Genomic DNA, 16,348 nt, shown 5'->3' with positions numbered 1-16,348 from the left:
CTAGGTGTATGTACACCTCCTTGCTGAGGCACTAGGCGTACGTACACCTGCGTGTCAATGCACCAGGTGTATGCACTCCTTGACGGAGGTACAGGAGTATGCAGTACTGCAAACTTGTGCAGCGTATCTGCAAGGTCTCTTGCCAGTTGCCGAGAAGGGTCGTTTTCAGAGAGCAGACTGGCGGCGCTCTGATCCCTTGTTCAATCAAGAAGGAATAAACAAAAGCAGTTGACTTCTGTTTCGAAGAGAGACTGAACTGCTCGTGAAGCGAGGGTGATTCTGACCGAGTTTTCTTGTTCATTCCATATCAGTCCTCACTCGCAATGAACGGTCTATGTTTAGTCTAGTCGCCTACTGAGGGTCGGATGTGTAGGTGCACCGTGTCCAGAATGTGTACTTCTCATGTAGCCTGGAAAGCGTGCCATACCTCCAGCTTCTGTAGCGGGGGTAGAACTGGGCTTTTGCCGGTCTTGATGGGAGTCGCTTGGGAAAAGTAGTAAAAAACAGCTGCGCCCTCGCAAACTCGTCGAGATGACCAATATGCATGTAGATCGTTTCGCAGTCGAGAGTACTTCCCCAGAACCGCTTCCTACAAGCGCACATCACGTAGGCTATCTTCAGTGACTCCTGTTTTGCGGGAAACCGTATTGTGTCCCTAACCAGATGCGCGAGTTGCGTATGCCAAGACACTCCGCTGTTCGTTTTTTCTTCGTCTCCTTTCCTGTAACGCAACGTAAGCTTAACATCCTTCGGAGCATCCTACTGACTCCGTTGTTACATCTTCTTCCCGCACTCTCAACGCCATACTGTGCTAATGAACTCTTTCTTCTGCTGTCCGAGCTAGCTAGTCTAGTGATCCGAGGCTGTCAAGGTACATATCCTGCAAAGCCCAGAGAGCTGAGAGAGCAGAACGCCCAGCCGAAACATGAAGAGAATAAGAGAACACAGGAGAAGGAAAAGAAAGTCAGAGGGGAAGCGCGAGAAAAGCCGTCTGATTATTAGGCTCTTCTTTCAGCATAGACTTGCCATAACAAGGAGTCGCTCTCTCTGTCATTTCTCCATATCCCGCTTCCTTCATTTTCGGTTCCTTTACTCTTCTCCGTCGTCATTCTTCTCTGCCTGTCTTCTTCACCTTCTTCTTCTTCTTCATTCTCTTCATCATCTTTATTCCCTCTCCACACATCATCCTCATCCTTACCTTTCTTTTTGTTTTTCTGAAAGCGCTGGTCGTTGGTGAATTTATTGCTTGGACAGTGATGTCCTCGTCTGGAATCGGTACTATCGCTGCTTTCGAACGAAGCAAATGAGACCCTGTGGAGTCGCTTTTTTTCATCTTCTTCTTTCTTTGTCTTATGGGAGGAGGCTCGGGGGCGATGGCGTCCTACTATTGCCTCTCCCTGCCCGTTACGGGGTGAAGTAGGCGCGTGGGTCCCTTCGTTTCTTTCTCTCCACGCCTCGTCATCGTTGCTCGTGTCATCTTCACTCCCCTCGTTGAATGATATCCTACGGCTTCCTATTGCCGGCTCACCGTGACGCATGTCCCCCATTGTTTTCTTTCCTTGAGAGTCTATCCTTCCCTTTCTTAGTCGTGTCTTGACTCCATACTCTCCTTCTTTCGATTCCCGACTCCCTCGTCTTCTCCGTGATCTCTCTGGTTCTATCGTATGGCCGCTGACGTGTTTTACATCTGCCTCATCCTCTTCTGTATCTTCTTCAACCCCTCTCAATCGTCCACCTGTCTCGTTTTCTTCCTGGGGTGGCAAAGACAGCCGAGGCGTTGCGGAGGGAAATACGGGAATGTTTGTTTCTCTCATCTTAGGTGTTGACGGACGGCACTTAAGATGAGGAAGATGCTGATGCCTTTCATCCTCCTCCTGTTTTCCACCAGTAACACTAGACGAGGGTGTCGTTCTTTTACCTGCATGGAATTCTCCGGTACCTCCTGCCTCTTGTCCCGTCACGCCAGCCTTCTTTAGACTATCAGCTGTTGAGCTGAGATTCCCGCTGCTATTAAACCTTACCATTGTCGGTCCTAGCGCCTTTGAGGTCGTTGCACTTTTGTCACTGACACTCAATGAAAAAGAAGAATGGAGAGATCTAGCGGTATTTGTAGTCGTTCTTGAAGACGAATGGGGATCCTCTCTTACCCCGTCAGGTTTCTTCAGGATCGCTTCTGACTGTTGGCTTACTCCATTTCTCTGCCATGGATTGTGTTTATCTTTCCATGCTGTATGCGATAATGATGGTGTAGTATTACCGGTAGTGTGTGAGAGCTTCTCATCTGATGGTCCCGGTGTTGTAGGTTGATATGGAAAGAAGTTATCGCTTCCTCGGTGACGTGAACCGTCGTCTTGACTCGAGACCAGCCGGTCTGTGATACCTCCTCCTCCTTCTTCTGGACTATCACGGTTTCGAGCGCTATTACGACTGTTATCATGGTTACTAAGAAACATCTTTTCGTGTCCACTGAAAGAATCGCCTTGACGCGTAAAGTGCTGATTCCTTGAAGAAGTTGTTCGGTACTGTCCAAGCGTAGTGCCCGTAGAACTACCGCTATGACTTGCGGTACTATTGATCTGACTGACAACAGTTGCTCCCCTTCCATCTCGCGCTGCTCCTTCTCCTCCTCCTCCTACGCAATGTTGTTGTAAGGGTGCACGGAGAAGAGCGTGAGGTGGTGCTGCTTTCTGTGTAGGCGTATTCTTCACGTCTGCAAAGCAACTACCCGATGAAGACGACGAGGATGATGACACATTACTACGACCCCCGCCGGGAGGTGAAGTTGATGGAGTAGATCTGCTAGACGAATAATTCGAAGACGATGATGATGATGAGGACGGGAAACTTGTATACGATGAAGAACCAGAGGAAAGCACAGGATCGTTCTCCTGTGAAGGGAGAGAACAAGATGAAGTGGATGATGCAGATGGAGATGATTCTCCAGTCGGGTCTCCCCCGCCGACTCTCCCTTTCACTCCGCTACTGGTACTTCCTGCTTGCGGACGTGGTGGTAAGACAATTGTATTGCACGGTTTAGTGTGCTCACGTGGATGAGATTCGACATGTGTAGGAGGACGGATATTAGGAGAGCTTCCTTCTGGAAAAGCTGGTGGCTGAAGTGACGGTGAGAAAGGAGATGATGAAGCAGCGCAAGGATCGAACAAGTCTGGGTGTTTAGCTTTTGCTTTTTCGCTTTTTTTGTACGATGGGAAAAACGAACTTTTATCCATCGAGCCCGTTGTCATCATGTCTCGACCAGCATTGTGGCCACCTGTGTTCTTCGATAACCACGAAGAAGGTAGATATTCTGATCCACTGTCTCCCCGCTTTTCTTCTTCAACTCCTCGTTCTAATTCACTCGGTGTCTCAGCGCTTTCAGATGGAAACTTCACCATGGAGCACATGTAACTATTGTGACCAGATCGATCTCTTCCTTCATGAGGAGACGAAAAGCTGTCGGTTGTCGCCATCCCCGTACCTATACGGGTTTGGTGTTCGTAAGATTTCATCGAAAAAGCCTCGTGCTGTCCACTTCCACACGAACTACCACTACCACTACGAGAGCCTATCACTGCTGCATGTGGAGTAGTAGTCCGTTGTGGTAACTGTTGAGGTATTATCCTAGGAGACTTGGTTGGGGGTGTCTTAGGATCATCTCTAGTGTAGGGTGAGAATGTTTCGTTCCTAGTATCTGCAACGAGACATCCTGGCTGTTTAGATACCTCAGTTTTTCGATTCTCTCTTTTTGGCGGTGTGGTTGTCTCCTGCCCCGGCGACCGAACTTTCATGGTGAGACGTGTCAGCCTAGAACCTGTTTCTTTGCAATCAGGCTCCTCTCCTCCTCTTGACTGTTTTTGTGCACGGTGAAGATACTGCTGAAAGGGAGTAGAGTGGAACCCTGGCTGAGTGTCAGCACTCGTTGGCGATGGCTCAGGCATGAGCGATTCCTCTCCTTCTTCCTTGTGCGCTTGCTGCGATCGCGTTCCTCCTCGTTTACTTTGTGAGTTACGACTACATGCTGTTGAGGAAGAAAAAGTAGATGGAAAGGCTTGCTTGTTCTCCTGGATAAGGCTCCCCCCCGGGGCAGTGCCATTGTCAAGCAGAGGATTCATAGAGGCAGACGAGGAGGAACGACGGAGTGACTGTAAGGATAGTGACGCGTGTTGTTCCTGTGATGAAGGTGATGCAGACCTACATGGAGAAAGGCGTGAGTTTTGACTTTCTTCGCCTGAAGATGATGGAACACCCGTCCTTGCAGGAACGTCCTTTCTTGTCATCATCCCTTCACCAGGTCCATCTCTTTCACTTACGAGTCTTAAAGATGTTGTTGATCCCACCTTTGTGTCTTTTCTAGATTGGCTCCGTATCCGGTACCGGTGGTCGGAAACCATCTGGATCAGATCCTCCTCATCTTCGTCAAGGGCGGCTTGTCCCCCTTCGTGGCAAGGCCCGGTAGTAGTGATAGGACCGGCAGAGAACTTCCCAAATTCATCGTCACACCTCTTGATACCTTCATCTTTGTTCATCATGACTCTCTTATGACCAGTCGGCTGTTGTTTACTACTATGACGGGGAGACATTTCATCGTTCTTTCCTGAGAAGTCATGACTCGCAGGTGAAGGGGAGCTCATGAGAGCTTGCCGATGGCTCGCACCAGCAGCGCCTCCTCCCTGCGCTGACGTTGACGATTCCCACCCCGCTACATCATCACGGGAATCACACGCTGCCTTCACCGGAAATAATGACGGCTCGCCATCCTGATTCGAGTCCATTCTACGACGCCTGTTGACGCTGATATCACTCATCTCTCCTTTCTGGTTGCTTGCCCTCGGCAAACCTCTCATACGACCCCAGAGCTGCCACTTCCCTCCTCCCTCATCCCGTACTGCTGCTTGCTGCGGTGAGTTGTTCTCGGGTTGTGAAGGCGGGACAGAACACGACTTGTTATTGCTATTGAGAAGATCAGGATGATGAGCTTCAGAAAGCAATGCACCGTGCTCAGTCCCCTCAGATGATGCATCAGTCATGGCGACATTATAAACGGACCGTGGTTTGGTACAATTCCCTCCCTGTGAAACTCCTAGCGGGTCTATTGTCATTCCTACACCTCCATCGTCTCCGCTCGGCCCACCCGATGATTGATGAGAGCTCTCGCTGAAGTTAAGCTGTCTTGTATCTCTTGCAGCTATTGCCTCGCTCCTACTACTACTATTGCTGCTCTTCCGAAGATGACTTCCATTACCCCCCCTCGCTGCTTCCTCCTCCGTGGATACACCAGAAGGGAGACGGGAGCCTCCCTGACAATGTATGTAAGTCGTGGTCTTGATAACATTTGAAGACGCGAGATTACACGGTCCCGTGGCTGTCACCATGCCTCCTTGAGATTCTGAGCCTCCTTGCTGACTAAAAGAAGCGACGAAAGTCGATGCTGTGAATATACCTGTCTCGCTTGCTTTCTCTGCCCTTAGAAACGCATTACCCCTAGCTTCAGAAGACGCCAGGTTACAGCTACTCTGAAGTTTCGTCATGTCAAGAGACATTGCCCTGGCTGATATAACAATTCCCCGTTCTCCTCCATGAGAAGTGGTTCCTGAACGCCTACTTCCCCGTAATTGATTGCTGGTATGTGATTCATCTCGAACCGGGACTCGTGAAGGAATACTGTCACAGGGAGATGCCCCGCACAATCCCGAAGACGAAACCCCCAGACCTACAGTATTGTTACTTACAACCGTGCTACTAGGAAGGCTATGAGCTCTGAGAGGTGAACAGAGAGCAGCCTCTCCTCCCTTTACTGACATGGCCGTCGCCGGAGAAACAACTCCCGGTGTCTGATGATGCTGTTCGGGTGTTTGACCTGGGCTTCTATCGGCATTTTTGGTTTCTCTTTCACTCATACTGAAAGAAGTCGGAACCCCCCCCGTGGGTGTGATCGTTGCTCCTGCCCCCCTGTCATGAGCCGTGTGGACTTGATTACTACTGTTACGGTCCTCATTCTTCCATCCCTGGCTAGTCTGAGGAGGTAACGTCGACTGAAATGTGGTCGCTCCCTGACTCCCTAGGAGAGATGAATGAAGTTGAGAGTTTGCTATGACAGGGGTAGAACCTAAAGGAGGTGTAGAAGTCGATGCGCGACCGATTGAAGAAGTAGGATGGGGAGCCTGAGAATGTTCTACAGTCATTCTCTCCCCCTGGTGGCTACTGCTATGACCTTCTCCTGCTCCTGCTCCCGCTAAAGCACCAGAAAGGGGATTTGTAGCTGTATGGTTCTGATATGGGAAACCACTAGGATAGTTAGTCCTACTACTCTCATTGAATCCACTGTCCCTATGACTGTCACTCATCATCATCATTGTTGTTGTTGTCCCTGGGTCAGTGGAGGGAAGAAGAGTTGATGTGGAGGCTGCTGAGCGAGCATTTCGATCAGGATAGGACAGCAGAGGAGAGATAGCAGCAGCTGGTTGAGTTGCGTATGGGTGAGGTGATGTGTTCAAGTCTTGTTGGTGAGCTGCCTCTGATGATAGAGCTGTAGTGTTCTGTCCGTCTTGGGTTCTTATCCTACATGCTGAAGATGACGATGGATATGTCGCCGTTTGGAGTCCCATCGTATCATCTCCTGTCTTTCTATTCTCTCCCATACCTCCCGCGTCACCACGACACAGACCGGTCGAAGTCACAGGAGACGATCCTAGGATCGCTTCTCCCGCTCGTGGTTCTGATACTCCTGTTACACCTGCTACTGCTATCTCTGTCGTGAGAGGAGGCTTATTGCAACTATCATCACGAGGCTGACTCCTCGTAGCTGTCGGAAGAGTAGGACTTGCACTACTCTTATTATGACTATCGGCTGGATCTCCTCCTATCATCGCGGGGTTAAGTGTCCCTCGTGTTCCTGTTGACGTCTCGTCTTCCCGTACAGGGGCACTCAGAGCCCCCAAGAGAGGAGGGAGACGAGACAAGCATCCGTGGGCTGTTGTAAACAGCTCTCGTGAAAGAAGAAGAGCCTGGAAAAACAACGAATCGACATGGGAGACGGGCATACAGAGACACGACAGCCTAAGAGAGGAGACGAAAAGAAGGCAATACAAAAGCCCAGAAAGGACACGGGAGATTGAAAGGTATGGAGAAGACGAACCAATGTAAAATGAAGTACTACAGATGATCGATCGACATATAACCTACCTGCTGCCTGCTAAAACATAATCATAATACAACTCGTGAAAATGGAATTAACGAACATCCAAAAAGAGAGAGAGAGAGAGACAGACACCTACCTGCACGACTCTCTATAGGCTAACACGGGAAGATGGTTGATTGATTTGCTTCCTTCCCTTCTTCCTTACTTCAACCTACTTCACCATTCACCCTTATTCATTCTTCTATCGGTCTACCCAATGAATGTACAACTGCCTGCAGAACTGCCCTCTCGATTTCCATCTCTGGACACCCTCATACACACATCTTCATACATACAAAGACCCTCGTACTTCGAGGCTCTGAGACCTCCGTAGAGAAGTGGGTATGCTCGAGACAGAGATGGATAGAAAAGGAGAGAGAAGCAAAACAATTAATAGAGTGAAGTCGTGCCGCGCCTCTACGGCTCAGGAGAGAGAGGGGCTTCTCTGCAGGTAGAAATAAAACCTCGTGTGGCTTGTTATATCAGACGCCCCGGGACAGAGCACACGGCAACGACTACGACTGCTACGTATACAAACGAAATCAGACAGGGGCAGTTGAGGCGTCTGTACACTCGAGAGAGAGAAAGAATCCATCAAAGACTCCGCTGGCCAACAGAAGAGTTTTCAGGAAGACTGCACGACATACAAATTCAAACCTGCAGGTCACATCAAGAGACACTAGCCACTACCGAATTCTCTCATACATACATGCATACACACACGTACATCGCATATATATATATATAGAGAGAGAGAGAGACAGATATGCATATGCACATATAGGAAGGAGATGAATAGACTTATATATACGGATATATAGATCTGGAGAGAGAGGGGGGGAGATAGGAGAGAGAATTGAGAAGGTGTCTAGTAGTTGTTACCTTGGAAACAAGTTGAGCTCCCGCAGTGTATCGACTCATGAGAGCTTCCTGGACGTCAGATCTGTAAGAAAAAGAGAGAAAGAAAGATAGTGAAATCTTGTTTTTCTTTCTTCCTCGTTTTGATGCGATGGAAGTGTTGTAATCCATTCATCTGCATTCCTCTCATCCTGTTGAACAGACGTGACGTTACAGACAGATTTACACATAAATACGTGCTACATATCTATCTGTTCTTGCTCTCTCTATAGAAAGAGACAGGTCTTTTTCGTATCAGAAGAGCCTGTACACCCTCGAGCCAAGAAGATACACACATACACCCCCCTACCATAAACGTAACCACACTCAGCGACGTATAGAAAGGCCGTCGGGGTGAGATGACGAGAAAGAGATCTCCTTGCAAAAGAAGAAGAAGAAAGAACACCACAAGACAAAAGAACTCACAGAGAGAAAGAGAAAGAGAGAAACGTATCAATCCTATGCATGCATGGAGGTGATAGGGAGAAAAATCTTAGGCAGACCTTGTCTTTGTTCTATCTCCCTCGCTACTGCAGTTATGATCCAACCGAAAACGAAGAAGAAAGAAAAGATACACGTCTATTCATCAACGGAAGAAGCAACAGGAGAAAGACGCGATCTAATAGAAGGACATCGACATTTTACGGGTGAAGAGATGATGCATCACAAAGAAAGAGAGATGGAAAGAGAGAGACCAAGAAGAAAAATGTCACTCTCCTTGTTACCTTGCAGCGGCTTCCTTCACGTAAAACTCTGTAGATGCCCGTTGGAGCTTTCCTTCGTTCTAAAGAGGAACAAAACAAGGAAAGAAACATTTAGGTAGATATACCATATAGGAAGAAGACCGGAGAGATCTGAGAAGGGAGCTTATAGAGAGGCAGAAGAAGATATTCACGAAGAACCACTCGCATACTCTTAGTCTCTTATTACCGGTGTAGATACATACACATATACTCTCTCTCATACATATGGATGTATACATGTATACACACGTATGGATACGGACTACACATGTATAGATATATATATACGTACTTATATGGCTAAAGATGAATGAGTAGACGTCTTTTCAATTGGTTGAAGAAGCAAAGTTGCAGATGATCTTACGCATGTATGAAAGTCCATGTTCGGCAAGAAGAAGAGAAGAAAAGAAAAGAATCAGGAGACATCTAATCAGTTAGCTATCTCCATATAAAGACATATATCAATATACATATGTTTCTATGAATATCTGTATCCATGTATACTCTCTCTCTCTATATATATAAATATAGGTATATATGTATGAGAGGGTACATAGAATACTACTAGGAAAAGGTGTATACGCTTCTATATATACACTTATACATGTATATATATATGCGTCTACAAATACACCTCTCTTTTTACACCTCTTGCTCCACAACTGAGTAGACGGGCATCTCATATAGAAGAACCGAGACCACAGATGGAGAGAGAGAAGCTAAAGAAGAAGATGGATCGAAGGAGACTTGAGAGTAGAATGGAAATGATAAGAAGAAAGTATTTAAAGAGAAAGTGATAGAATAGACTTCGTTCCTTCTTTCCCTATTACCCGTGTAATACGTTCTTGAGCTTTCGGCTGTCCTGCGACAGATTCGCTCTTCAGGCGAGTAACTTTCTGAAGGGACGAAACCCCCAGAAAAGAAACAAGAAGGAGAAAAGAGAGACAAGTTTAAAAAAGAAGCAGATTGGTTTCCTCCGTGCTGAAATACATGGACTTGTTCTAACACAATCCATACACACATGTATCTCATAGGGTGTACGTACACCTGAGCCAAATGTAGCTTCCTAAGATATGAAGAAGAAGTCTATATGGAGAGGGTAAGGAGAAAAGGGAAGGTATTCTCCTTGTTTTGAAGAAAAGAAAGAAGAGAGACTCTTGTCATCTCTAAGAATAGGAGAGAAGACACACACAATACTTGGAATCTCTATATAGAGATAGGAAGCCCCTCAGACAACGAGCTCCCGTATCGCTCTCTCTCTATCAATACAGATAAAATCGCGTGCAACTAAGACTCCCTCCGGAAAGAAAAGAACTCCCTACAGAAACCACTACCATTTGCATATATACATATATATACATATACATATATATATGTGTTGAGCTCCCTATGTGATGAAGATCTAGACAGACAGGTAGACGTACATAAGAGGTGAGTAGTGTTTAGATGAGAATGTCTACGTGAAGAGGTCGAGGTAAACAGTCTACAGAGAAGAAGTAGAAGACGGCAGAGAGCTCTCAAAAAGGAAGACTAAGAAACCAAGCACGACATAAAGACTTTCCTCACGAAAGAAAAAGAAGAAAGCGAACTAATCCCTTTGTGTAACTATCGAAACCTCTCTTTCTATACTATTCTCTTCGAGACAGACAGATCAGGTGTATATAGGCATGCATTCCCTTGAGCTTCTCTGGAGAAGAAACGAAAAAAGACGAAGAAAACAATTGCAGAGAGAGAGCAGACAAAGCCACGCTGTTCCATCTTCTTTCTTTCTTTCTCAACCGCTTTCTTTTCTTCTTCCTCCTCTCCAAGAAAAAGGATCCTATCTGTCAACCTCCTGTCTGTTTGACACAACGAAAGAGACGAGGCTATGCATGCAATATAGAAGAGAAAGAAACACACAAGTCGTGAGAGAAGAAGAAGGAGAAATTCGTCAGGAAGATAAACGGAATCTACCTTAGTATAGTGGTCAAACTTCTGAGATGCTTCGTTCCTCTCCTTTGCTAAAGCCTAACAAGAAAAGAAAAGAGACGAAAGACATGTATGTATGGATGGATGTCGCAACGGCAAAGACAAGAGTGAAACTTCGTAAGGCGATTCTTCTCCCAAATAGAACCCGGGGAGATTCTACATCTTCAGTCTGCCTTCAACCTATCTATCTATCTATCTATTTCGTTCTTTCTTTTTACCTGTGCCCTCTTGATTCGGCGCATGCGATCTGTCGCAGCTTGTCTGGCTGTATCGAGATGAGGTTGCTAAAAAGCGACAGAGACAGAGACAGAGACAGAGAGAGACAGCGAGAAGCACGTCAAAAGCAAAAGAGGAAAAACGAGGAAGACTTCACTGATGTGGACGACCTATCTATTTATTTATCTAGAATCTATCTATCTTTGAACTATCTATCTCCTCCTGACCGGAAAGAAGAAGAAGAATAGAGCCGGAAACGATAGATACTACGTCTCGTCAGGAATCATTCCTATCGCTCTAGCGTAGTAAGAATAATCTATGTGTGTGTATGCTGAAGAAAGAAGGATAGAGAGAAGAAGTTCTTTACTACAAGAAAGAGATCAGAAGAAGAGAAAGAGAGAGAAAGATGTCTTGGGTTGTTATACCATAAGTCTTGGAAGTCCGCGATGAAGAGAAGTGAACGGAAAGAAGAAGAATAAGCGGGAGACGAAGAAGAAGAGAGAAGGAGACCTACCAGCTCAAGGCGAATGACGTGAAAGATAGCCTGGAAAGAGAAAGAAAGAAAGAAAGAAGGAAAGATGAAGAGAAAGAAAGAAAGAAGGGACAATGTTAGGAAGGTAAGAAAAGAATCAGAGACGAGACGAGTGACTTAGAATGAAACGCCAGAAGAGAGAGAGAGAAACCATTAAATAGATAGCTTCATGGACTAAGATAGACAGATAGACCTCTACAGATAAACCAGTAGATAGATAGCGTGATGGAGGATCGAAGATAAATAGGTAGATAGATCCACTAAGGGCAAGTAGAAAGATAGAGAATAAGTAGGAGAAAACAGTCACTTGAACTATAAGAGAGTGTCTGATAAGAGGTCAAAAGAGAAGAAAAGATCAAGCTTTTCAAACACCTTCACTCTTGACGCGTCGTCTATTCATTGAGTTGTCTCTCACACGTACGTCTGGGCTTCACACGTCTATATACACGGAGATGATTGAGCCTATGAAGAATTCTCCTTAGACATCTATCTATCTATCTCGTCTATACAGAGTCAACAGAGAGATACATGGAACTCCATCTATGTAGAGACGTCATGGGAGGGTCCCTCTCTCCGTTGTCTGAATAGACGAAGGGAGCGAATCTTCTGCTTACCAAAGGAGAAGGATAGAGAGAGAGAGATAGATAGACTATCCACGAGCTGAAGATTGTCTCTTTCCCCGTTGAATCATGGGGCACGTACACACCCAAATGTAGAGGTATACCTGTCATATATGTATATATAAGAGTGTCTAGAACTCTTTACCCGAAGATAATGTATAGATATGCATATTCCAGAGGTTTCACGCGTAGGCACCAGAGGATCTACATATTGGTAGCATAGTCCTACTTGTTCACATAAAGACGAGGACACGGTATGTAAGAAGGAAGGAGGGAGAAAGAAAGAGAGAAAGAAGAAAGAGTAAGAGAGAGAGTGGAAGAGAGTGAGAAAAGGAGAAAGAGAAGGAGAGAGGCTCACAAGGGCTTCAACGACTTCAAATACGGTGGATCGAAATTGCGTATTACGACTGAAGAACCAGTTTAAGCTGTCTCCGAGATCTCGGTGCATGCTATCACACTCTACAAAAAAGATGAAGAAGAAAAAGAAGAAAAAGGCGAAAGACACGCCAGGAGAAACTTAGCAAGATAGTCGTTGTATACATTGATACAGATCGCTAAAGCGCCCAGAGAAGGAACCCCCAAAAAGAACGACAGAGAGGGAAAACGTGAGAGAGAAAGAAAACAAGGAAGGAAAGAAGGGAAGACCATCAGACGCACATATATCGAAGGTCATCATGTTTCTAGAGGTCTGTCTCTTTCTCTGAGACAAGCAATGCATGCGTATACACATATATAGATACTTATATACTCATAAAGTTCGTTCCAGATATATATATATATAGTAGGTATACACGTATAGAGACGTTGTCGAAGATCTGATATGGCGTCACTAGGACAGAAAACCACACAGATATACGTGCAGATGTGTGTGTATGTACAGAGCAGCCTGTAAACACTCTCATGGCATGTATTTCACCCCCCTCTTCGGGGAGAGTGAATGGTAACTTAATTACAGAGGGAGCAATGAAACCACACAGATGAGCCTTAACTCGGAAAAGGTAGAGATAAACCTGAGTGAGGGATTGCATGCATGCAAGGACTTTTTCATCGCTTCATAGTGTAAGTCATCCACCCATCCATCGCATGCACATAGAGAGAGAAGGTTTAAGACCATGGCTGGAAGTTTATGAAGTTGCAAAGAGAAGCGGCTGAAGATGTACAGAGCAGCCTAAAGATCCCGAGAGAGAACATGAGTGTATGTACTTAGTAGATAGAAAGAAACAAGAAGATATAGGCTCATATCAAAAAGAAGAAGATCAGAAGAGACCGGGGCGGAATAAGAGGAGGAGAAATACATGTGCTCAACTCTCTGGAGGGGATGTGTTGGAGATCATCTTCAGTCGACAAACTTCTCCTTTTCCTTTCTCTCTTCAATTGATCTTCTTCTTTTTCTTCTTCATTTCTTTCCCTCATTCGACACCTAAGTTCTCTTACCGTTAAGAAGTTTATCAAACCGTGAGAGAAAAACTTCAACACGTGATACAAATTTCGCTTGTTCTTCGAGTTGCCATCTTTCTCCATCTCCTTTCATTCCCCCGACTTTCGCCCCTCCTTTGCCTAGCCTCCCTCCTCCGTCCCCGCATTGAGGTGTACGTACACCTCCAAGAAACCCACGCACTCCTCCTACGATTCCTCTCCTACTACTACTAGTAGTAGTAGCGGGTGTCTGCTGACCTTTGACATCTCCTCCTCCCCCTGGAGGACTCATAGCAGGAGTAGGGAGAGTCCCCTGTTGAGGTGTATAGACACCTGGTGAATCCGAAGGGAGAAGAGAACAACACGGAGGGGCAACAGGAACACCTGCATCTGCTGCTAGTGAGGCTCCTCTCGCGGAAGGTCCTGCGCCCCTATCTCCTATTCCTCCTAGAAGGGAAGACGACGAAGAGGAGGAGGAGGAAGAGGAGGAGGAGGAAGAGGCTGATAGCGAGATTGCGTTTGCTTCATCTTTCTTCTCAGGATTACCGACGGTGGTAGGAGGATTCTTGTCGTTAGCGAAGGAAGAAGACGAAGAAGAGGAAGAGGAAGATGAAGAGCTTGAATTTTGAGATGTCCCTCGACCACTACCACCACCTCCAACACTTGAAAACTAACATATAAAAAGATTCATACATATGCATACACACAGACATACACATATTATACACATCATCTACTGGCACATCTATATACACGTCCTCCAGAGAGAGATATCGACCTATCTACGAGTAATCGAACATTCTAGCGATCTTCTATTGTGTCTTCCCCATCTATTTATCGACGTATCTATCTCGAATCTTTCTCTATACAGCAGTGATGTGTCTGTCTATGTAGGCGAATCTAGATATGTTGACAATGAGTGACGTGAATTGATCCATTCAGATGACGTGAGAAAACACATAAACGACACGACAGGCGCTGAACTATCACTACTATCACTACGACTACTACTAGTACTAGTACGACTACTACGACTACTATTAGTACTAGTACGGCCAGCCCTACATCATCATACTCATCATATGCCCAGAGAAACAGCTACGCAGATAGCTAGATAGATTGAAGATCAATGTATGAACACACAGACAGATAGAGAGATCGAATAGATAGAGAAGTATAGGTACGCGGGCGTATACGTGGAGAAGCGGCTGTGAATGGAGTGGGCGTCATGTATCAATCTGCTTCGATGTCCTTAGACATGGCAGTAGTAGCAGTAGTAGTAGATGTAGATATGCAGACAGCTAGCTCATCTGAATCCACCAGCAGCCTGTCAGAGGAGTCATGAAGAAGACTCAACTACCCAGCGGGATGTACGTAAAGTGGAGTACGACTGACTACCAAGAGGAAGAAGAAGAAGAACGACAACGGGGGAAGAGAAAGCAAAAGAAAAAGACGAGGAAAGAGCCCAAGTGAAAATGTGAGGAATTGTATTGTGTCTTGTTATCTTGATACGTCTGCAAAGAATTTATTTTCTAGGGGGAGTGTACGATTGACTTTGGTCGTAGATGATAAAGAGAATAGCAGACATTTGCAGGTGGGACACGCAAAGGAGGGAGAGAAGAAAGACTGGGGAGGAGGAGAAGAGGAAGAGAAAGCAGAGTGAGAATTGACGAAGAAACACTGAGAAAAAGAAGAAGAGGTGAAAAGAGAAGGAGTAACACTGAAGATGAGGATAGTGTAAGAGAGAGGAAGATAAATAGGTAGAGACCGCGAGAGATTCTTCTTGTCCCCTGCCCTGTCCATACCTTCTGACTCATGAAATGCCTAACGCGCTGCATTGCGACAGGCGAAAAGAAAGAAAGAAAGAAGGAAAGAAGAAGAAAGGAAAGACGAAGAGAAGGGAGAGAAGAACGATGAAAAGGAAATGACTTAGTCCCTTACTCCCTACGTGTCCTCCTTCCTTCAGCTAACAGAAATAGAGAGAAAGAGAGACTGAGAGAGGTAGAGAGAGAGAGAGAAGGGAACCGAGAAGTAGTCGTGCGCGAAATCTTCCCTTTTCTCTTTCTTCCTCTTTTTCCGCTCCTCATGTCTTTCTCTCTCATGTTGATTTGTCTCTCTTTCCTTCTCTCTTTCAGTCTCTCTCTTCATCTCTCTCAAAGTCCTTCTCGTGTCTGTTGATGCTCTCTCCTCCCACCATCCACTGATAAAGATACCATCCGTCCCTTCATGAAAGATAAAGAAAAAAAGAAAGATAGAAAGAAAGAGCAGGAAGGGGCACTGGAATGAGAGAGAGAGAAAGCGAGAAAGAAGAAAAGCCAGTGGTGTGAAAGAAAGAAAGAGAGAGAAGAAGAAGAAGAAGGAGGAGGAGGTCTAATGACTTGGGCTGTGGGGACGTGTGTTGACTAGCTACATCGTGGTCTTTTTGAGAGGAGAAGAAGAAGGAGAAAAAGAGATAGAAAGAGAGAGTTTATGCCTGCATGAATGAACGAGTGATCTTTCTGCTTGTCTATGAAGTCAAGAGTTCGAAGTGCATAGCTGAAAAGAAGGAGAAGAAAATCTCCTCGTGGTTGCCTTCTTTCTTCTTCTTATCTAAGTCGTTGCCTTCCTTCGTCTAGAGAAAGCAAGTGTAGAGACACCTCTCTCTCTCTCTCTAACAGGGAGATGGTGGAAGAAGAAGAAAAGAATTCGAAAGCTTTTGGGTCTGCATCATCCATAGATGCATGCATAGACATCTGTAAAGAGGTAAGATTAGGAGGAGGAGCAGGCCAGGTGAAGGCTC

At 45.8% G+C, this 16,348-nt stretch overlaps 1 protein-coding gene across 1 annotated transcript; it reads right to left on the bottom strand.

Moving 5' to 3' along the window:
• Positions 1-71: 71 nt before the first annotated feature.
• CSUI_004588 (uncharacterized protein) lies at positions 72-16,151 on the bottom strand. Its single transcript, XM_068064776.1, has 10 exons — positions 15,375-16,151; positions 13,588-14,239; positions 12,512-12,612; positions 11,516-11,545; positions 11,004-11,069; positions 10,771-10,824; positions 9,648-9,713; positions 8,800-8,858; positions 8,060-8,120; positions 72-7,004 (listed from the first exon to the last, which is right to left on the bottom strand). The coding sequence occupies exons 1-10, from the start codon at positions 15,405-15,407 to the stop codon at positions 999-1,001; spliced, it is 7,128 nt and encodes a 2,375-aa protein (XP_067923255.1). The 5' UTR covers positions 15,408-16,151; the 3' UTR covers positions 72-998.
• Between the last annotated feature and the right edge of the window lie 197 nt (positions 16,152-16,348).

This window comes from Cystoisospora suis (genome assembly GCF_002600585.1).
Source record: "Cystoisospora suis strain Wien I chromosome Unknown contig_2155, whole genome shotgun sequence".
In the NCBI taxonomy this organism is placed as follows: Eukaryota; Apicomplexa; class Conoidasida; order Eucoccidiorida; family Sarcocystidae; genus Cystoisospora; species Cystoisospora suis.
This window is presented reverse-complemented; position numbering and strand designations above follow the sequence as displayed.